General features: G+C 35.2%; 1 protein-coding gene across 1 annotated transcript in view; it reads left to right on the top strand.

The window, feature by feature from the left end:
- Nucleotides 1-24,516, top strand: part of Sel1l (SEL1L adaptor subunit of SYVN1 ubiquitin ligase) — a 57,365-nt gene that overhangs the window by 12,367 nt on the left and 20,482 nt on the right. Inside the window, exons 4-12 of the mRNA XM_046440722.2 lie at nt 12,734-12,901; nt 14,336-14,441; nt 15,246-15,408; nt 17,945-17,998; nt 18,092-18,151; nt 19,886-19,967; nt 20,295-20,449; nt 22,235-22,291; nt 23,854-23,922. Of these exons, the coding sequence (XP_046296678.1) occupies nt 12,734-12,901; nt 14,336-14,441; nt 15,246-15,408; nt 17,945-17,998; nt 18,092-18,151; nt 19,886-19,967; nt 20,295-20,449; nt 22,235-22,291; nt 23,854-23,922 (914 nt within the window). The remainder of the gene's footprint in view (nt 1-12,733; nt 12,902-14,335; nt 14,442-15,245; nt 15,409-17,944; nt 17,999-18,091; nt 18,152-19,885; nt 19,968-20,294; nt 20,450-22,234; nt 22,292-23,853; nt 23,923-24,516) is intronic.

The raw sequence follows: 24,516 nt of genomic DNA on the forward strand, positions 1-24,516 counted from the left end.
ACTTATATTTCTCCTTTCTAAAATAGTTCCTGAACTACCAAGGGATGATTGAAGAGTTTCTGGATATGAGAGCTTCCTGTCTGGCCACCCTGCTTTCACTCTTTCAGATCCCTGACTGCAGCTGCACTGATCCTTCTTTCTGCTCAAAAACCTCCCGTGGCTTCCTGTCATACGCAGAATCCAAACTTACCTTTACTACCTTTACATGATAAGACCCTTCCTCTGTCCAGCTTTACTTGCATGACTCCAGCCACACTTGCCTTTTTACTGTTTCTTGAACATCTTACTCTTATTTTCAACTGTATTAGAGATCCCTAAGACCATAGCCCCAGACTCAGTAATTCACAATAAAGACTCAAAGCACTCAGTGTGTAGTTGTAGTCACAGCTGTGATTTGATACAGGAAAAGAAACAAAATCAGCCAAGGAAAAGGTGCATAGGGTGAAGTCTGGGGAAAACTGGATGCAAGCTTTCAAGAGCCCTCTCCCAGTAGAATTACACAGGATGTGCTTAATTTCCCCAGCAAAAGTTGCAGTAACACATGTTAGATATTTTCTATCAGGGAAGCTCATTGGAGATCCAGTACCTGGAGTTTTTCTTGAGGACAAGTTAAATTGGCACCCTCTACCTGGCATATGCCAAAAATTTCGGACTCTCAGAAGGAAAGCAGGTGTTCAGCATAAGCCTTACTGTTTGTACAGTTTGGGTGAGCCACTCTTATCAATTAGAATGGTGGGAACTCAACAGAATTCTAATTTCACAGATTAGAAAGGCAACCCTTATAAGCAGGCCTTTTCAAGGATAGAAGTTTAGACCTGGTACTTTAACTCTTCTCTGCCTGGTCTGCCCCTTGGTCATTGACCAAGGTGTCTTTACAGCAAACTTATTCTCAGTAAGTCCCAGGCAGTAGTGAGGCCAACCTTCTGTATTGATTTCAGTTATGCCCTTTAGTCCTCTACTTAATTGGCTAAGTCCTATACTTAGCCAGTTGAAACAAATCCTATTAATTGTAATATGTCTATCTTAGAAAGCCAGATGGCTTCCTCCTCAAGTTTCTGTATTAATCCTTCTTTAACCTGTCCCAGAGCATCAGTTCAGGCACAGCATGACTGGTAGCCAGTGAGGTGAGGCTGACCTGAAAGCCTTCTAAGACTGAGGCAGTGTTACGAGTTCAGTCCCACAGGGTACCTGTGTTAACCCTGGAAACAATGAGTTTACAATTGTTGGGCATCTCAAGCAAGACATACATTAGGCTACAATGTGGCTTCCCACCATGGGCAGCTTATCCTAGGCTTCCTACTCCAGCCCAAATAATTAGTCCAGTCCCTGGTTTCACAGGGACTGCCAGTAGATTCCACTTGTTTTGCTGTGACCTAATTTATCTAACTCATGAGTCTCAACCACAGCTGCATATTTTCTGCATGAAAAGTGCAAGGGCTGGGCCACCTTCTATTTTTCATAGTCAGCCCTGTCAGGTATAATCATAGATTCCACAGTGTGAATTCAGTCACTTTCCCAACAGCTTGGAAAGACACAAAGAGTTTTCCTTTAGGAAGCAGTAGAAACTTCCGGAATAGTTTGAAAAACAAAAATCACTAATGCTATCTTACCTCCTTCTTGCTTCCCCAGATCAGGGGTTTCAGTTTGTATTCCTCAGTTGTTACTAAATCAGTGTTTCTATTAAGAGATCATAATTTACATTTTTTCAGTCTTCCCCTAATCTCATCCATAACTTTTGTCAGAGAAGCAGGTGTACTAGAGGGACAAAAACATCTTCAGAGAAAAGCATTTTTATACAATGTCGCCAGAAAGTTGATGTTCAGAAATTTTTCAAAGCAAAATTTTGAATTTTCAAAACATTCAGAATGGGTTTACATCATATCCTCACACCCCTTTCATCCTTATCATTTATCCAAGGAGCAGCCTAGAAAAGAACAGTTCCTTTCAAAGGACAACCATACTTATAAATCAGATTTCATGGAAGTGTGTGGAGCAGGAAGGAGTGAGGGAAGCCGTGTTGGGTGTTAGTCCATTTTTGTAACTTCAGCTAATAAGGAAAGCAAATACAAGAGTCAGCAACAGTGAGACATGCTTTGAGAGAGAGTCAGATTGACCTCTTCAGAGTAGATGATTTCTGTGATGGACATTCTCCCAACTTGGAACTTTTGGCAGTAATCACATGTTCAGAATGCCATCAGTCTCCGTATCAGAAATACCTAGCCAATCTGCAGCTGAATTTCAACTGTTCCCTTCAGAGAACAAGCTTTTTCTGTGGGCATTTTTATATGACTCAGACAGTCCCGCCAAGCAAAAAGAGAAGTGTCCTAAATGAACAGGGTTGCAGATTCTGAGTTCTGTTCATTGAGCCTATGCTTGCATTCAGCTCATCCTGAGGCTGATAGCTTACACCAGGCAGTTTAGGTCAGGTTTTAGATCTGGAAATTAAGGTCAATAAATTCAGGATTCAAAAAAAGCCAACTTTTCTTCAGTCGTAACAGAGGTGAAATGCTCCAGAGCCAGGAAGTTCAGTTGATAAGCAAGGCTTTTCTGGGCTCCTTTGTCTAGTCAATCTTTTTTTTTTTTAATATTTATTTTTTAGTTGGACACAATATCTTTATTTATTTATTTTTATGTGGTGCTGAGGATCAAACCCAGGGCCTCGCACATGCTAGGCGAATGCTCTACCACTGAGCCACACCCAGCCCCTGTCTAGTCAGTCTTAAAGAGTCCAAATTGTCCCACTCAAAAATATACTCATCAGGCTGGAAAATCATCAGCCTTTAAACATCATATCTCAACTCTCACCAGAATTCATCAGGAAATTAAAACCAGTTTTTGAAAACTCCAAAAGTATATCTTCATTTATAGAGCATCTCTTCTTCTTGTTATCTCCAGACACTTCAATAAGGAAAAATCCAAATTCCATAGCAGAATGATCAGCTACAGAGACTATTCTGTTTCTAGTACTCAGAGCTGAATAACACAGCCACTGATGGCAGAAAGCAAGGAATTATTGTCCCACTGACACATTTCTTTTTTGTCACTTCCCTTGAGGATTCCTCTAGTATTTATGAAATCATAAATGTTTAACATTTTAATTTTTATCTTATATCCAGATATATAAACCACTAAAAATATCCATTTTTTCCCTTCTTATACAGTTTACTCAACCTCTCAGTAGTCAGTTCAGCATTTGCTACCTTAACCTTATAGCTGCCAGAGACAGGCTGCAGTGCAGTGGAGGGAGGGAGGCTACAACAGCAGCAGCAGCAGCTAGGCTGGAAAAAGCTGCTGGAGTGTTTCCTCCTCCCACTTTCCCCAACCCCACCCCTGTTTAACTAAAATTTTGCTTGTACCCTGCACTTGATGTTGCTCCCCCTACTAAAAGAGAAGAATGCAAATTTTTACATTTAGGCCTACCCTGGGGAAATTTAGGGTCCTTTTTCCTCCATTGGAGGGAAGATAAAAACCAAAGACATCACACATCACCTGGGCTACTCTGCTTTTCCCCTCAGTTTAACTGTGGGGCCGTGGGGCCGTGGGGCCAACAGCAGCCAAAGCAAACCAACCTTTCTGAAGTTGGTTCTATCATTTTCAGATCCCACACGTACTTTTACCTCTGATGACAGCCAGCCATTCAGCTACGACCTCGTATCATAGTTGACTCTAGCCACCCGGACACTGGAGAATCATTATATGCCATCCTTTATCCTTCCTCTTTCAAAACATACTTTCACCATATTTCAGTGAGTCTGGGTCATGATCAAATCCCACTTCTGTTGGCAGCTGTGCCCTTGGGTACCCAAGACCATCCCAAGGTTTGATAATTTGCTAGAAGGAAATAGGATTTGATTATTATTGTTTTTTGTTGTTGTTATTCCATGTTATTTTTTATTTTTTTATTTGTTCTTTATAGATATACAAGATAGAAGAGTGTATTTTAACATATTACACATACATGTAATATAACTTCCCATTCTTGTGGTTGTACATGATGTGGAGTTAAACTGGTCATGTATTCACATAGGAAAGTTATGTCCAATTCGTTCTACTGTCTTTTGATTATGATTTATTATAGTAAAAGTATGCAAAGAAAAATCAGCATAGGAAAAAGATACATGAGGCAAAAACAGGTATTGAACATAAACTGCACATTTATACAAGCAATTTAGGCACAGTAAGTAACTTTCATAAGTTAGAATGGTAGGAACTCTCCCAAATGCTTAAATTCCCAGACACCATCCAAGGGCCTACCATATAAGCAGGCCTTTCAAAGGATAATAGACCTCTGTGTCAACTATTTTCATAACAATTAACATTTGTTGAAAATGAACGAATAGCCATCAAGAAAGGATTGATTACATTGTGGTATTCCCTGTTATAGAGTACTTGTAGCCATTTTAAAAAGAACATGGTTGGTTACAAATAAAGTTCATTAAACAGAGGCAGAAATCAAGGTTTATTTGGCTTGCAAAAACAAAGCTCCCTAAGTAGGCAATAGGTAGATGGTTAGGGGCTTTTGCCATCAGAAGGTCCAGCTCTTTCTTTCTCCCCTGTTCAGCTCCTTAGTAGATTGACTTCATCCCCATGTTTATTCCACATGGTCAGTCCTAATAGTAGCTTCACCTATAGGTCCTAGATCCTTAGGAATGCCTGAATTAGAAAAGCAAAAGCCCTGCAGAACCACTAGTAGAACTCTGCCATATCTGTCCTTTCGTCTCTGGAAGAATGTCAGTAATACAGTAAGTAAAAACATAATGTTGTAAAACAATTCCCTGCTATATTTGGACCTGGAATGTCCCACAAAAAGCAATGCAACAATATTCAGAGGTGAAAAGATTGGATTGTAAGGGCTCTGGCTTCATCAGTGAATTAATCCATTTGATGGATTAATCATTTGAATGGACTTACTGGGAAATGAAGAAAATGATAGGGAGGCGGGAGCAAGAAGTAGGTCACTCGGGTTTTGGCCTTAAGGACTGCATCAGTCTATAGTGTTCCCTGCCCCCACTTCGTAGCTGCCATGAACTGATACAGCTTTCCTCTCCCATGCTCTTTCGTCATGATGTTTCTTCAGTGAAGTTGGCACCATTAACTGGGACCTTTGACACTATAAGCCAAAATAAGTCTTACCTCCTCCAAGTTGTTCATGTCAGGTATTTTGGTCACAGCAGCAAAAAGCTGATAAACACATTCACTTAGTATGATCCTTTATTATTAGAGTTCTTTAGAGAAACAGAACCACAGGCAGTCTGCTAACAAATCTCTTATTCAGGAGAGGTTGGTCTTTGTTCTAATTAGTACTTATTGATTAGATAAGGTTGACACACATTACAGAGGTAATCTACTTTACTCAGAGTCCACCAATTTAAATATTTTCTCATTGAGCACAGGGTGCACACCTGTAATCCAGGGTCTTGGGGGCTGAGGCAGGACAAGTGCAAGTATGAAGACAACTTCAGCAGTTGAGCAAAGCCCTAAGCAACTTAGCAAGACTTTGTCTAAAAAAAAAAAAAAAGGCTGGGGATATAGTTCTATGGCAAAGTACCCCTGGATTAAATCCTTAGTACCACAAAGTATTAAAATGAAATAAATGTTAATCACACCCAAGTGTCACCTTCCAGAAACATTGAGAATAATATTTGACCAAATATCTGGGCATCATGATTTGATTCATTAAGACACAAAATAAAACATCACAGATCCTTTATATGAAAAAAGGCCCTTTTTTTGTGTGTTTACGCATGAAAACAGTCCAAAATTTCTTTTCTGTTAACTATCCTTACCTGTGGAGAAAAAGAATTTGAAATGGTAGATAAAGATGACTGATTTTTCTTTAATTTGTGCTATTTCTGCTATCCTTTAATAAAGGCTTCTACTCTCCACTCTACACTTTAATTTGGTACACATTTCTGTTTGGATTATCTCCTAAAATAAAAACATTATCCTTATAGTTTTAAAAACTAAAAAAAGAATAATTAAATAGAATAACCAGCATCATGAAATATTTCAGTGGCACAAAGGGAATTGAGTTTAAACTTAACTAAATCAGGTTCCAAAGGAAGCAAGTTGATTGAGTAACAGAATGGCATTGTTACCGCTGTTTACCGGGTGACAAGAAACAATAATGCTGGGAAAGGCAGCGGAGCACAACAGACACTAGTATGGCAATATGTAAATCAGTGGATGTGTAACTGATGTGATTCTGCAATCTGTGTATGGGGTGAAGGTGGGAGTTCATAACCCACTTGACTCAAAGTGTGGAATATGATATGTCAAGAAATTTGTAATGTTTTGAACAACCAACAATAAAAAATTAAAAAAAAAAAAAGAAAGAAACAATAATGCTGAAGTATAACACCAGAGAAGCACGCCAAGGCAAGTGTAGAGTGGAAAGTGGAAGCTTTATTAAAGGACAGCAGAAAAGACTTCCCTGGAGGAAGAAGGGGACCCAAAAGGCGGTAAATCCATGGAAGGGGGAGGTCTTCTCTTTTTTATAGCTAAGGTCTTCTTTTAGTCCTCCCACATTCCTGTCCTGTTTCCCTCAATCCTGCAGTGATTGAGGGAAGGCCAAAAGGTGGGAGATAGGTGGACTGGAGGAGTAATCTGTGCAGGAAGGGTCTGGGGTGATTTGATTAGTGTGTCTCTGTTTGCTGGGAGCTGCTACTTTCAGTTCCTTAGGATGGGTTTGGGCCTTGGGGACATTAACATTTCAATTTCCCCAATTGCTGTTCTGGTTTCCTGAACTCCATTCAATAATGGTCTCCATTTTCTTTATCTTACTGGATATTAGACCTGATTTACCTAACTACACTAACTACCTATCTTTAAATCTGGCTTCAGCATGTCTACCTTTTGCTTAGTAGGGATGGCAGGGAAAGAATGACCTTTCACCTAATAAGCAAAAAAAAAAAAGAAGAGAAGGGAAGCATAGGCTGGGCCTGCAGTGGGTCCAGGCTTTAATAGAAAAGACTTTGACTATTGTTTCTTTTGTTTGCTTTTATAAGAAATTATTTGTGCAAGAAAACTCTTTTAGAAAATCATTCTTAGGGAAAACCAAGGCATGCTCACTCCCACCAGGGCCTCTGAAGTTTAAATTCCCTGTCAAGCCATTGTGTAGAGAAACTCATTGTTCTTTTTTTTTTTTTTTTTTTTTTAATTGTTGGTTGTTCAAAACATTACAAATTTCTTGATATATCATCTTTCACACTTTGCTTCAAGTGGGTTATGAACTCCCATTTTTAGCCCATATACAGATTGCAGAATCACATCAATTACACATCCATTGATTTACATATTGCCATACTAGTGACTGTCATGTTCTGCTACCTTTCCTATCCTCTACTATCCCCCCTCCCCTCCCCTCCCCACTCCTCTTCTCTCTCTACCCCCTCTACTGATAAATAGCATTTTTCCGAACAAGTTTTACTCTACTGGCTTTGGGCTATGTTGTCACCTGATTGTTATGAAGTTTGTCACTTTGTACTGGGTATCGGGCCAGTACTTGTTTCTGTCTCCACTTTTAAATAATCAGTTTCTTTTCATACAGAGTTGAGGTTTTTATGAACTCTGATGTTTTGTTCATACTCCACATCATAGTTCATTTTTCTACTGAAAAATACATTTTCATCTATAAAGCAATGACTCCCTTAATGTAGCGTGTTTGTTTACAAATATAGTTTTTCAACTGTGTTTAGCAGTTCACAACTTTACAGGCAAAGTAATCTGCCTGTAACATTGGTATTTCCCCCTAAGTATTACTAGGACAGATTCCCAGGCAACAGTAATACTGCTTCATTTGGCCTAGACCATTTGCTTTATTTTCATTCATTCATTCATTTATTTTTAAATTTTTTACATTGACAGATAATATTGTATGCTTTGTTATGTATAACAATGTTTTGAAGTAGCCATAACATTGTGGAATGGTTAAATCTAGCTAATTTTTAACCAGGGCTTTGCCTCACATTGTCATTTTTATGGTAAGAGCACACATCCCTCAAACATTTTTCAAAATAATAATATATCATTGATCATAGTCTTCTTGATGTACTTTGTACATCATATGCAATAGATTTCTTGAAATTTATCCTCCTATCTAACTATAATTATATATCTTTTGACCTTCCCCCCACCACCCCAATCACAACCACCCTGGCCTCTTGCAGCCACCATTCATTCTCCTCTCTACTTAAGAGATCAGCATTTTAGATTCCACATGAGTGAGATCATGCTGCCCCATTTACTTTAAATCAAGTATGACAACTGTGATTTCCTTTAAATCATCTACACAGGTGTTTTGTTTCAGTACTCTGGGGATGTGTGTGTGTGTGTGTATGAGATGATCAGTTTGTTGATGAAGCTTTTATCTTGATGTTTTAATAAAATTGGTAAACACTTTTACAATTGTCTTGAGATTTGTAACTTTTAACACAAACTGTTTTTCAGTTATATTTGACTACAAATACATTTGAATTAGATGCTACTGACTACTATGTTTTTTAAAAATTATATATAATTTAAATATATACATATGTGTGTATGTATATACACACACACACACACACACGTATATATATATATATTAGTTGTGGGTGGACACAATACCTTTATTTTTATGTGGTGCTGAGGATTGAACCTCATGTATGCTAGGTAAGCGCTCTACTACTGAGCCACAACCACAGCCCCACTACTGTGTTTTAATGAACGAGATTGCCTCAAACAAGCAGCATGAATAATTCATTTTCTTCTATTTAACAGAACACTGATCTAAACTTATAGATACAATATCAATCTTTAATAACACTGTGAATGTTCTCAAAGTGGGAACTTTGCAAAGTAAATTTCTTGTGTTTATTCATATAGATCAAATTAACTTTTAGGGTTTTGCTTTGTTTTGATTTTACAATAAAAAATGAGGACAGGGTATGTTTATATTCCCCAGACATTTAATTCAATATATGTAACAGCAGTCTAGCCACATTTATATTTTTCTCTCAAAACTATTTCCTTCAGCATTCAAACATGGTATATTTTACATTAAAATAAAAAAACCTATACCCTTCCAGGTACCACCCTATTTCTCTACTCCCTTGATAGCATAATTTCTTGAGAGAGTGATCTGTAATCACTGATTTCACTTCCTGTATTCCTATTCTCTAACCCAGTTCTAAGAGGTGTTAGTCCCCTCCCAGACCACTAAATCATCCCTTCACCAGTCACGTTGTAATTGGTGGATTCCTAGTCATTTCTTGGTCCTTATCTTAGTAATGCCTCACCACTATTTGTTGCCATCTCTGAAGATGTTTTCTTTACTTAGCTGCTGATTCCTTTATCATGAGACTCGGGATTCAGCCTTCTGTCCTTTTACCTGTCTACACTACTCTCTAGTTATCTTTAATTCCCTCAGTGTTGATAATACCCACATTTCTATTTAGGGCTGTGCCAAAGTTGATGTCACCAATCTCCTCTATCAGTAGACCTTTGAGGTTTTTTTTTTTTTTTTTTTTTTTTAAGGTTGATTTTTTAAACTGAATTGATGACTCATTTAACAGTGGAGTTTTATGAATGCTTCTATGTTGTGGAATTTCTTTTCTTTTTATTTATTCTTTCTAGCCGCATGTGACAGTAGAGTATATTTTGACATACTACATATACATAGAATAAGAATAACTTGTTTCAATTAGAATCCCATTATTGTTGTATAAGATGTGGGGTTACATTGGTTGTGAATTCGTATATAAGGATAGGAAAAATTCTGTCTTTTCTGTTCTCATCCTCCCACCCTTCCCTTTATTTCCTTTTCTCTGGTTCAATGAACTTCTAATTTTCTATTCAGTCTTATATTTTTAAAATTACAATACTGTACAGATCTCTCTTACATATAATCTCTTTGAATACTTGTGGGAGCTTTCTGTAAGTAAGGATCCTAAAAGTAGGAAAACTGCATCTAAAGATGTGAATCTTTTAAATCCTAAAAAGTATGACTAACTGTCCCTTCTAGAGAGGTTGTGCTAATTTATGTACCTGCCAGCAGTGTGAAAAAACATATATATTCAGCTGGACAGCTGAGTGTTTCCAGTTTTGTTTTGTTTTTGTTTTTTGTTGTTATTGTTTTACTTTTTTAAGCTTGCTTGCTTTCTTTCTTTTGGTACCGGGGATTGAACCCTGGAGAACTTAACCACTGAAGCACATCCCTAACCCTTTTTTTTTTTTTTTTCAGTGATGAGACAGGGTGTCACTAAGTTGTTCAGGGCCTTACTAAGTTGTTGAGGCTGGCTTTGAACTTGCAATATCCTGTCTCAGTCTCCCAATTTCTGAGATTACAGGTGTGCACCACCATTCCTGTGCACAGGAATACCATCTTGAATAATTTTAATTGAATTTGCAAGAGCAGATTTCTACTAGTTTAAATATAAAGCAATACAATAATTTCTTATGTGCCACAAATTAAGGATCTTACTTTTTTTAAATATTTGATTTGTTTCTTATTATTGATTTTATTATTTTTAAAATACATGACAAAAGTGGAATGCATTATAATCCTTATTACAGATATAGAGCACAATTTTTTGTATCTCTGTATATAAAGTATGTTCACTTCAATTTATGCCATTATACATGTACTTTTTTTGTATTACAATTCTTAATACACATATATACCACAATTTTTCATATCTCTGTTTGTATATAAGGTATGTTGACACCCAATTCAAGTTTTCATACGTGTACTTTGTATAATGATGACCATCACATTCCACCATCCTTGCTAATCCCCTTCCCCCAGAATCTTACTCTTAATGTTAAATAGATTGTGATACTGTCATTATCATAGACCCAAAATATGATTTCTTATCTAGAAAATCTGAAGTTTTACACAAAACTACAGAACTTACTTAATGACATATTTTCCCCTTTCATTTTAAGTGTCAGATTTGGTTGCTAGCCATCACTATTTTAAATTGCATAGATAACCAACTTCGTCATACCAAAAGAGTGAATACCTTGTTTCTAAAACTGATAATTATTCTTGTACAGGTTTTTAAAAGAATAGCTTTGAAATCATTGCAGACTCTCTCCATGGAAAAAAATTAATAGTGAAATTAACACTATTGTGAGGAATTTTTACTTGAGATAAGTGATTTGAAATTAGGACATCCCAGTCAGTAACTTCAAAATTTTTAAGACAAGTTTAAAAAATTTTAAGCTGCATGTAGTAGCACATGCCTGTAATCCCAGCTACTTATGAGGCTGAAGCAGTAAGATCACACATTTAAGGTCAGCCTGGGCAACTTAGCAAGACCCTGTTTCAAAATAAAATTTTAAAAGGGCTTGTGATATTGTTCATTAGTAGGGTACCCCATAACCCTGGGTTCAATCCCCAGTACCACAAAAAAAAAAAAGTAGTAACAGTTTCCATATTGTAATTTTGCTTGGAGAATTAGGTTAGAGACTCAACATTGTCTTTCTAGTAATTTGCATTATTTTAACAACTTTCAGTTTTGATTATATTGAAGCAGGTGCATCCTGGAGGTTCTTCCTGCTTCAGCTAGTGATGAATCAGCAGTAGGCTAAAACCTATTGTTGCCAAAATCTTTTTGTCTAATTTTTGCTGTACAGTTTTATCACATGAAATAATTATTTCATACAAAAGTATAAGCTTGGTGAACTAGAATTTCTATAATAAGCTATTTGTTTTTTAAGACAAAATTTTCTATTATAGAAAAAAATAAATGTTCTTTTAAACCATCATATACTATTTGATTTGAAATTCAGTTTACAAGCTGCAGTTCTACAGATTCTGTCTTTCCAAAGCAGATTTGGATCTAGTAGCAATGCATAGGAATGCCCTTTTGAGAAATCTGTATTCAGAATGACTTCTCACAGATTGTTGCTAAAGGATAATTTGCCTATTCATTCCATTAGAGATAATTTCTTTAAAACATGGACAGATCAAAAGTGAAGAAGTAATTTGGCTCTGGTCAGTTATTACTAGGATGATGAATGACATCTGCATGGTGGTAAACCATTTGAAATTCATTTTATGTTTCATAACTTACTGAAAATATTTTTTAAATTACTATGTTAGGACATGCTCTTTTTTACACTAGAAAGGAAAGAGGGATGCTTTCCAACCTTTCAGAGCGAGAGTGCCAAGAATAACAATAGCAGCTGTGAGCTCTTGAATTCTTATTACCTTAAATGAGAGGCATCATGTAAAAAATTTAGTGGGAGCTAGATTATGGTTTAAAAAAAAAAAAAAACTATGAACATATGGTAAGTGCTCTACCAAAATGTTGTGGGATCACAGACGAGTATGTGAGTGATTAACTTGCATTCAGGAGCATTTTCCTTGTATACTTTTATATTATTAAAGAAATTTACAAGATACTCAGAAAAAAAAGGAGTTCTACTGAGCAGTGGAATTTTTTTCAGTTGTATTTTGCCTAATTTTTGCTCACTTGTTGGGCAAGAGTTTTATGGCACACTTTTCTAAGGTTTTATCTCAAAAGTTTAATATAGATCTAAATGTGAGTTGTCAGCTAATCATGCTCATTGTGTTGACTCAACCTCAGGTCCTAATCAAAATCAGCACTGGCCTGTTATGTTCCCCTTTACCATTCATATATCATGTATCTTCACCTTCAAATTCTAAGAACAGAAAGCAACAGTATTGAATCCATGAATACCAAAGTTGTAGTTCATGTTTTGATTTTATTTCTTTTCTTTCCAGCCTTGACTGCCATTGAAGGCACAGCACATGGGGAGCCTTGCCATTTCCCTTTTCTTTTCCTGGATAAAGAATATGAAGAATGTACATCAGATGGAAGGGAAGATGGCAGACTATGGTGTGCAACAACCTATGACTACAAGACAGATGAAAAGTGGGGCTTTTGTGAAAGTAAGTATTGCTCAACAGAAGGCATATGAACATTGCTTTATGTTTAGGGCAACATCTTGAAGGCCTGTCTGTAGCCATTCTTTTCCACCTTGGTCAGAAATGGCCAGCTGACCTGTTACAGCCTTAATGAATGGACTTCAGAACTAGAAGCATGTGCTGCCTTTATTTTCAGACTACCACTCAGAAAGCTTATTACAGTCATGTCTTATGAAAAGGTTTTTAGTTTGTGTGCACAGGTAGTTCCATAAATACTTCAGGTAGGTTGCTGCATTAATAAACACAAAACATTTTTGGCAATAAAGGAAATAGACTGTTATGATGACAATTAATAGTGATTAGAAGAAAACTAATGCCTTTTAAATATTTTGAGTGGAGTATTCTCTGCCAAGATAACATTTGACAAATACAGTATATTAATCATACTAAGTATAAATAAATGTTATTATAAAGGGGCCAACCTCTACAGGCAAGCTATGTTTTCAGAGGAAGTTTCTAACAGAAAATCTTGAGCAGAACCACTTTTAATACCAAGTAACATTTTTAGCATAATGATTCTGATATAATATTTGTGTATTCCTAGGAAACAACATCAAATATAGTGAATCTTTGGGTATAGACCAGTATGACTGGGAACTCCAGTTTAATACATTAGATTTTTCTATAGTACAAGAATTAATTTCTATTTGTTTAAATATCTTAATGAAGTATATGTCTTGATGATCTCTATTTTACAGTAGCAAAATAATTTTTGAAAATTGTAATTAAACAATTCTGTGATTTTCAGTGTTTTAGTAGAGAATATGAAAAAATTAAGGAACTTGAACATTAAATTTGGATCTGTATTTAATAAAAATCTAATTTTTCTTATGTAATTAAATACTTGTCTTTATAAAATATAGATTTCAGATAAGGCCTAAGGCCTATTATCCTTTGACTACAACAGCTTTTTTTTTTTTTTCAGTTGTAGATGGACACAAGACATAAGACCTTTATTTATTTTTATGTGGTACTAAGGATCCAACCAAATGCCTCATACATGCAGGGCAAGCACTCTGCCACTGAGCCATAATCCCAGCCCACAACAACAGCTTTTTTTTGACAAGTATTGCTATCTAGTATCTTTTTGTTTTTATTTTAGCTGGCCTTGGAATATAATCTGAAATCTTCGTTGAGTTATATATAAAATGTCAGCATTAATAACAGAATGTACACTTGAGAAGCAGCTTAGTAATGCTTTCTCTAAAAGAAAGTGATTTTTCAATGGATTTTGTAGTTTTTAAGTCATGTCAGTAAAGTCCACTCACACTTAAAACTAGTAAAAGATCATTTGTTGTGTTTGTATGACCTTCCCAAAGAAATAATAAATTCCTATATTTGATAAATAATTGGTATAGCATTAAAATCTATTTAAATGCATGTGACATTTTATTTTAGCTGAAGAAGAGGCTGCTAAGAGACGGCAAATGCAGGAAGCAGAAACGATGTATCTGACTGGAATGAAAATCCTGAACGGAAGCCATAAAAAAAGCCAAAAACGAGAGTAGGTAGCACTGTCAAGTCCATTTTTCTCCAGGAAAGCTGTAATTGAGAAAAGTAGCCAAGTGCTTTTTTATAAAAACTGTATTGCCAGAGACTGAGATTTCTTAAGTTCCCAGAAAATGACATGATTCATACACATTCATATTATGACTTTTATCAAAAAGATTTAAGTATTGATCAAAGGAATGAACAATGAGAAAAGTGGAAATAACTGACTAAGGTTGAAAATAGTTTCTAAGAACCAAGAGTGCATATAATATTCAGGGTTCAACATGACTTAAAAAACTAACAAAAGGAATTGTCATCAGGTATTTTGTTTGTTTTTTGGTTTTGCTTTGGAATTTTCAAATGCAGTTAAATAATTTGCATTTTGAAAGAATATAAAAGAAGTAATTACATGCTAACATTTTTGCTTTTCAGTTTTGCTGATTGTTGTAGCCTGTGCAGAGTCAAAAAGAAAATTGCAATAGCTATTATTGTATTGTTTATTGAACATTATCACATTACAATTCTTATTGCAAACTTTCGTAATAGATGTTTTAATAGATGTTTCTATAATTATTGTTAGTGTAATTAGACTATTCGAAGATACTCGGGTAATAAGGAGAACTGGTACCTTGTCAAAATATCCAGAAAGTTTTCTACATATATAAATAACATGATTTATTCGAAATAATATCAGGAAATTTTGTATCATAAAATGATGACATTATTTATACTTCCTTTTAATAGATTTTGTAAAAAAAACTTTTAATAGCAGTTCCAAAACACTGCTAATTTGTTTTTTACTTGCTTATATTTAAAGAGCATATAGGTATCTTCAAAAGGCAGCAAGTATGAACCATACCAAGGCCTTGGAGAGAGTGTCATATGCTCTTTTGTTTGGTGATCATATAACACAGAATATCCAGGCAGCTAGAGAAATGTTTGAAAAGCTGACTGAGGAAGGCTCTCCCAAAGGACAAACTGTGAGTGCACTTTCAATGAAGAATCTCTCTGCACACAGCACTTGTTAATTTTAACAATAATTTACCCTCTATACCCTGATGTATTTTAACAAGACTGAAAGATAACTTTAAATACAAGTTTTTTGGCAGATTATTTCACCTCTCTTATGTATTACTTTTCCTTAGAGTGAGAACACTTATGATCAGTAAAGGTGTTTTTGAGGTTACATCTTGCCACAATGACATTTGTAGTTTTTCCAAATTAGGTCTCAGAGAATGAAACATATAGGTTATTCTTTTCATCTGAAACTACTTACCCTTGCATTTTCACCAAAGTTACAAAACTAAGAAAGTAAACATTACTTATGTACCACCGAGACCTGAGCATACTGTGTTAGGAGTAGGGACAGTTTTATGCAGAATGTCCTACATCTGCATCTTAATAGTGTTCTTTTATTTCTGCATCCCCTATATTTCCTATAAATTGGGTATTATAGCTAAAGGCTGATTAATTCAAGTAAAATGTTTTTGGCTAAACTACATTGTAGAGGATGTTCTATATTCAGATTACATTACATCAGTTGATAATATAATATGTGTTAATGTTATCAATTAAAACATTAGTAATGCTAAGATTAACATCTGGGTTTAGAAGACCATCACAGTATTTAAACGTCTTTTTAACTCAGATTTATGCAACTGTGGGATTTGTCTAAAGATAAACCAAAATGTCTAATCACAGAATAAGTCTTATTTCAGACTATTTAAACAATAACAGGAAACGTAATCATTATTTTCTATATATCTTAATACCTAATGCATCTGTAGCTCTTTCTAATTCTCAGTTTGAGTTTAAAAAAGGTTATATTTTGATTTTTCCCCTTTGTTTCAAAGCTTTTTTCCCTTTATTAAACTAGTTTTTATAATATCATACATATATTACATATATTCTGTCTTTAGAGACATTCTGTTCTCAAGAATGGTTTTACTTATAAAGCAACATTTTACTCTAATAATTGAACCCTACAATGACATAACAGTTTATACATTGCAAAGCATTCTTTCCATGATAAATTCTAGGTGATGCAACTTGCAAAGCTCCAAAATCATAGTGGCTTGACACTATCAAGAGTTGTTTCTTGCTCACACCATGTTTGATAGAACTCCTACTTGCATCACTCTCTTCCAAATGATGACTCCTGGTCATAGGCTATTTCCATCCTGTAGTTTCACCATCAGGATCATGGGTTTCCAAGCCATCATGAAGGAGAAAGAGATGGGAGAATCTCTGGAATGCTTTTAAGGGCCAGTCCTAAAAATAGTTTCCATTCCTTCCTGCCATGTCCCAGGTCCTACCTAACTATACAAGAGTCTGGGAAATATAGAGAAGCTTATGGATTTTGATGAGCAGTAGCATTCCCTGCCGCACTTGCATTATAACTTTCATATCATGAAGGATGATCCATAGAAGGCAAAGAGTAGAACTTTACCAATGCATTGTGTTTGGTGGTTTTTCTTAGAAAACGGTAATATACTCTACCATTGCAGAGTGACCTTTCTCCATTGACCCTTTGCTGTCTTTTTATTCCTAGGATAGTTTTATCTTGGTAATCCCTTGTCCATGTTCATAGAATATCTCACTCCATAGAGAGAGATGTATGTTGATGTAACAACATGAACATTGTTTTGTCTTCATGATGGCTCTTCATGAAGATGAAGGAGAATCATATTTAACTGTGTTTGGCTTTGGTTTTCTAGTTAATATTTTATTAGATTGTCTTTAATATTCAGACTAAATTCTGACTTGTTTAAAGTTACATTGAATTGTGTCATTTAAAATCCTGAATACAAGCTGGACACAATGGTGCATGCCTGTAATCCCAGCATCTTGGGAGGCTGAGGCAGGAATGTTGTGAGTTCAAAGCCAGCTTCAGCAATAGCAAGGCACTAAGCAACTCAGTGAGACCCTGTCTCCAAGAAAAATACAAAATAGGGCTGGGGATGTGGCTAAGTGCCCCTGAGTTGAGTTCAATCTCCGGGGCACTCAGGAATGTCGCAAATTTAAAGCCAGCCTCAGCAATAGCAGGGCACTAAGCAACTCAGTGAGACCCTGTCTCCAAGTAAAATACAAAATAGGGCTGGGGATGTGGCTCAGGGGCACTCATCCTGTAGTTTCACCATTAGGATCATGGGTTTCCGAGCCATCCTGAAGGGGAAAGAGATGAGAAAAATCTCTGGAATGCTTTTAAGGGCCAGTCCTAAAAACATCCCCAGCCCTATTTTGTATTTTACTTGGAGACAGGGTCTCACTGAGTTGTTTACTGCCTTGCTATTGCTGAGGCTGGCTTTGAACTCGCAATATTCCTGCCTCATTTTTAACCAAAAAAAAATCCTGAATACGTATCTGAGGCTCTTTAATTTCATTTTTATGAATACTTGCATTCAGTTTGTTTAGCATTTAAAGACTCTTGCATCTTTTCATAGTGCATAGAATTGTGTCTGTCTTGGATAAGTTTTCACCAAAAAAAGAATTCTTATTTTCACCATTTTATTTCAGGCTCTTGGCTTTCTCTATGCCTCTGGACTTGGTGTTAATTCAAGTCAGGCAAAGGTAACACTATTTAAACTTTATTGTATATTATAATTTGAAGTGAATAAACATATGCCTATGTTCAGCCAAGTGTTATGTTTTGTTCTTTCATAGGCTCTTGTATATTATACATTCGGTGCTCTTGGCGGCAATCTAATAGCCCACATGGTTTTGGTAAGTAATGACTTCAGTAGAAGGCTAGTAGTGGTTTACAGTGGCCACAACTTTTCCATCCTTCAAGACTGAGATTTACTTACAACCGTATATTCTGTTAAACATCCTTCACTTTCTTGTTAATGAAGATAACAAATTTAATCTCCATATGGATGAAAATTTGTTTGAGTTGGAATTGTCAGAATAATTTTTAGATTGGTTTATTGTAGATTTTACATTTAATTTGACCAAGGATTTACTGTACAAAGAACAGTGTCCAATAAAAGACTTAAGAGTATCTCATTGTGTTACCAGAAAGCATTGGTCACTTAAATGACTTAGTGGTAAATATATAATCTTTACACCAAATTCTTTTTCTGCTAGGTGCTTAATCTGCCTTCAACTATAAACTGACTTTAAGTCATATGACTTCATTTTTTTTTTCTTTTTGTAGTTGTAGATGGACAGAATGCCTTTATTTTATTTGTATATGGTGCTAAGGATTGAACCCACTGCCTTAGGCAAGCGCTCTGACGCTGAGCTACACAGCCTCATCCCTCATATGACTTCTTACGCATGTTACTATGTTTCAAATGAATATCAGGTAACTCTTGCAGGAATGTAAAGGATTGAATTAGTGGAAATGAGATTGAAAGTAGGGAAAGGATCTAGAGACTTGGTCATTTATGGGATATGAGACTTAACAAAAAAGGAAAATGTAGTTTCCTAGCGAACTGGATAGATCCTAGATCATTTTACCTGTGTATTCAAAACTATTTTAACTGTTTATTGGGATTCCAAATATGAATAATGTATAGTGCTTACCCTGAACAAGCTTTTAATCTAAAAAGGGAGACATAAGGAGGCCATTACAGTACTCTACACTGAATGTGAGAGAACACTGGTATTGAAAGGGAACAGGATTTACAGAAATATTTCTGAGGAAAGAATCAAAGTGTTTTTGATTTTATGGATTTTTTTTTTTTTTTTTGGGTAACATTTGTATTAAATGAATGGAAGAAGCAAAAGGCCACCCATGCAGTGATGCAATAAGTACAGAGGGATAACAACCAGAGAAAAAGTGGTATTTGCAAGGGAATGTAAGCACATAAGCTGTGCAGGAAAATGGGAATCATATAAAAAGGCTCTAAGTATGTCTAGGAGCTTCTAGTTCTATTATAGACCTAAACTGCTAAAGGAAATAAAGTGGAAAACAAAGGTGTTGCTCTAACTTTCTGAAACATTTCTAATTTCTATCATTTTTTTTTCATTTGTGTAGTCTATAGTAACATTTATTTCTCTAACAGTAGTTGAAAAGTTCCTTTCTGGTGAATTTTCAAGAAACATGAAACTAAATTTTCTGTATAGCAAATATATGTTAAATATTATAGAAACATTTAAAACATTAACTATATACATGTTATTATACAGTAATGCCCTAAGGATAATATTAAATAAGATTAAATTAGTTCTAAGAAATTTTCTCTTATGATTTAAGTGCACACATAAAGTTCATGGCATTTATTTTGATTGCTGTAGGGACTTTATTGCATAGTTCCTAACTATAGTGTGCTTGTTGGAGTTGCTAAATAAAGGACCTTAGAACTTAAAACTGAGGATTAAATAAGATGGTAACGTACTTTGATCAAAAGACAGCAGAATTACACTCTGATTGTGCTTAGCTTTGTTTGTTCCAAGAAAAATGTCACTGAATCATTTGAAACTTCTGTCCTCTCACTTAAAGGTGTCTTTCAGGGTTACAGGTACTGGGCTGGCATTGGAGTCCTCCAGAGTTGTGAATCTGCACTGACCCATTATCGTCTTGTTGCAAATCATGGTAGCTATTTTTTTCCTTTCACCTTCCAGGAAAAAAAAATAAAATACATTTAAATACATTTATTTTTATTGTAGTATTTGAAATTTCATGAATGGCTGTCTTAAGTAAATTCATTCTTAAACCTAGTTGATTGAGAAATATTTCTTAAGAATGTTGCTTTGGCTTCCACTTTTTAAATATTTTGTGAGGGAAATAGGTCTGATTTATTAATCGATGACTATTTTGTAATGTGTAGACCGCTATAGAAACAGTTTCTTTAAAATCATGTTTGGCAACTGGAATCCTTCTGACTTTCCTTTCTGTTCTTACTTTGTCCTCCTATTTCAGTTGCTAGTGATATCTCACTAACAGGAGGCTCTGTGGTACAGAGAATACGGCTACCTGATGAAGTAGAAAACCCAGGAATGAACAGTGGAATGTTAGAAGAAGATTTGATTCAGTATTACCAGTTCCTAGCTGAAAAAGGTGATGTACAAGCACAGGTATGTGTTTATACATCTCATGGAATATCTGATTAATATTTTAATATGGGGAGGAGGGGCAAGCATTTACTTCTATAAGTAGCATTCTCATCACTCCGAGCAGTTACTTGCTACATATTTGAGTCACATAAGGAACATTAAAAGAAATACTAAGGGTCCCACACTATGAAAAGATTTCATTTGGGTTTATCTAGGATGGGGCCTAGGCATTGATAGGTTCCTAAAAGCTGGCCATATGACTTGCCCCATGCCCCACAGTGGGAAATCACTGCTTGAATGGAGCAGCATTGACCCTGATGATGAGACATTTATTGGAATCAATAAGAACAAACACTGTCAGTTTCCCTAAACAAGAAGTCTCCAGAAGCTCTATAGACCTATTTACTATTTGTTTATGCTTCATGGGGGTTTTATTTATTTATTTATTTGTCAGTGAACCTTTAATTTATTTATTTATATGTGGTGCTGAGAATTGAACCCAGTGCCTCACACATGCCAGGCAAGTGCTCTATCACTGAGCCACAACCAAGCCCTCATGGTTTATTTTGTTGATAGTAAAATAAAAAGAACTTCAACATCTATCTTTTATCTATTACAGTTGTAGTTATTTCTGATTTAGAACATATAGAAATAAGTAGTAGATGCTTATTAAGAATAATTAGTTAAGGCTAATGGAAGGAAGTCTTAAGTTGCTTAAGTTGTTAAAAAAAGAAAAAAAAAAAAACTATAGTGAAAAGTAGATCCAAATCTTAGTTCATGGAAATGTTATAAAATTATCTTGTCTGATTAAGCATCTTTCTTTAAAAATGATATATTTTAGCTTAAATTTTCTGTTATATTTACTTTATTTTCCATGTTTCCTTATGTCTGTTTTCTTTCCCTCTTGGTTTGAGTGTTGTTTGCTGTTGTATCTCTTCCCCTCCACTAGCATGGTAGTTGGACATCCTTTGGGCACTCTTCCAGTGGGTACCCAGAGATTGTAACTTGCATCCTGATAAGCACTTTTAACCATTGCTAGTACACCACCAAATCCTTATAGCACTCTGTGTTTATATTATATATATTTTTAAATTCACAAGGTATTGTTTTATACAGTTCATATCAATTTAAATGTATTCGTACATTTGCCTTTTCATTGTATTTTATTTATTATTGTATCTCTGCACTTCACAGATATTTGCTCTACTTAGCTGGAAATCATCCTTTATTGCCTTTATAGCATGTTCACTGGGGATAAAATTAAGTTTTAATCTGTCTGCAAATACCTTTATTTCACTCGCACTTCAGAAGGATACTTTGTAATTTAAAGAGTAACTTTTAGCTCTTAAGAAAATTTAGGTTGATAATTAATATTTAAATAGCAAATTAGATAATGATGTGAATTATTGGATAATTATATTTTTTATTAATTTTAGAGTAATATCAGGATTTAAGACTAAATGTGTAGTTTTTTGTTTTGTTTTCTTTTGGTTTTTTTGTACTAGGGATTGAACCCAGGGATGCTCTACCACTGAGCTACACCCTCAGTTCATATATTTATTTATTTATTTGTTTATTTTGAGGCAGGGTCTCAATAAATTGCCTTAAACTTGAAAATCATCCTGCCTCAGCCTCCCATTAGCTGGGATTACAGGTGTGCGCTGCTATGCCCAGCTTAAATGTCTAGTTTTTTGAGTTAGGAACAGAAGCTTTTTAATCACCAAATAGTTTCTGGTTGGTCTGATGTTGATAAATTATATGCTAGTTGCTACCACCTGCTTTTGCCTTGTTTTCACTGATTTTCAGGTTGGTCTGGGACAACTGCATCTGCATGGAGGGCGTGGAGTAGAACAAAATCATCAGGTAACTACCCTGTTCCTGTGGCTTTACACCTCACCTTGTAGCAAGAAATCATGCTCCAGAAGTATTTTTTGCTAGTCAGTGCCAATATCAAGCTTGTGTCATTTAAATACGTATCATAAATAAGCTTTCAGGATCTACCTAATCCCTGAGGAAGCAAAAGAATAAAAATGTAAATATGCCTCAGTAGCTATGGGAGTGGAGATAAGATTGCTTGTAGAGAATGTAAAATAAGAACGGAGTAAAAAATGAGCCCTGAAAAATTTAAATGTTTAAAAGGTCAACTGATAGGGGCTGGAGCTGGAGCTCAATGGCAGAGTACTTGCCTAGCACATCTGAGGCACTAGGTTCAATTCTTAGCATCACAAAAAAATAAATAAATGAAGTAAAATCATTCTGTCCATCTACAATTACAAAAAAAAATTTAAGTCAGCTGATAGAATAAAAATCAACAAAGAAGACTTAGATGGCACAGGTAGAGAGTTAGGAAGAAAACCAGGAGAGTGGCATCTTGTAAGCCAAGCTAAAAGAGTATTTCAAAACAGGAAGGAGAATGTGTGGACTATGTCAAATGCTACAAAAAGGTGGAATAAGATGAGGGGAAATTTTTATTGGTAATAATATGAAGATCATTGGTGGCTTGATAGGCTTTCTTTCTGAAGTACTATGGATGAAAGGCAATTAAAACTGATTGTAGAATGGATTAGAGTGCCTATAGACAGTTAATTTGAGAAGCTTGGCTATGAAGCAAAATGGCTACCAGGAGAAAAATTGGAGACCTGAAAGATGCATCTTATGTGTTTGGGGTTGATTTGAAGGGGAAAGGATCAGAAAGAGGGTTAGAGTAAATCAGCAAGAGAGAGAAGGAATAATCAGTGCTACAAGGTCCTTGACAAAGATGGACAGTATAGTTGACAGTGGTGATGAGGGATTTGTACGGATGCCAGTATGTTTAGTTATAATTTTAGGTAGAATCCGGAATTTTTCTCTAAATGGTACAAAAAGAAATTATATTTCTTTAAAGAACTATGAAAATACACTCCATACCTTGTAAAGACCTCTTAGTTTCCCTTTATTCCAGGTTACCAGTAGTGAGGTAGATAAATAAGTGAGCTTCAGTCAGGTGTTTTTAGGTAGGCTGTTTACAAACATTACCAGTAAATAACACAAGTCTTCTTGGGTCTGAAGTTTAAGGAACATAAGAAATTTCTTGTAGCTATAACTATTAAAGATAAATAGTACCCTTTTTTTTTTTAATTTTTTATTGTTGGTTGTTCAAAACATTACAAATTTCTTGACATATCATATTCCACACTTTGATTCAAGTGGGTTATGAACTCCCACCTTCACCCAAGATAAATAGTACCTTGATGTAGCTATCAGGTGAAATAAAACTTCTGGATGCACAGATTTTCATTTTGATATATTGAAAACTAGATGTTCTTGCTCTTAAAGCCACTGTGATATAACAAATTTTGTTTGTTTTACTGTTCCTGAAATAATATGCTTTGGCTAAAATAGATTCTATTAAAAACTAATTATTTTCATAAATTCTTATCTCACAGAGAGCATTTGACTACTTCAATTTAGCAGCTAATGCTGGCAATTCACATGCTATGGCCTTCTTGGGAAAGGTACTGTACATTCTGTGAATGTGTTATGTAACAGTAAGAGGTATTTGCATAGTAAACACATACTATATTCAGGAGCTACTATTTACCAAAAATAAATTGGAAATAAATTCTCCAATATAAATAAATAAACTGTCCAGTGCTGAGGGTATTGTATCTTAAGATATGTGCTATTCTGAGGCCTTTTCTTAGGCAGCTTAAACATCCTGTATCATTTGTTCATCAGTATGTTAATTCCATGTTGAAATTAGCTATCATTATCAGAGCACCTACTTTATGTTTCTTATGTGCAACAATAGGGAATTTATCCTTTATCCATACATTTTTGCTAAGACCATCACAGTTTCCTGTTGGCCTTCATGCTGAATAGAGACAGAGTTTGTTGGAATTTATCTGCAGGCCTTTTGATTATCTTAAGTATGACAGTCATGACCCACCTGTCAATTGAATTCTTTTTTTTCAGCAAGGCAACATTTTTATCTAAAGACGTAATAATTGATTCCATGTCATGAGCTGTCTCAAAACTTTTATTATTTTGAAAATTAACACACTATAAACTAATGGGTATTTTCAGTGGAACCAAATCTAAAGTAAGGA

This window comes from Marmota monax, unplaced genomic scaffold (genome assembly GCF_021218885.2).
Source record: "Marmota monax isolate L192 unplaced genomic scaffold, Marmota_monax_Labrador192_F-V1.1 WCK01_AAM20220418_F8-fsc00017, whole genome shotgun sequence".
Classification (NCBI taxonomy): Eukaryota; Metazoa; Chordata; class Mammalia; order Rodentia; family Sciuridae; genus Marmota; species Marmota monax.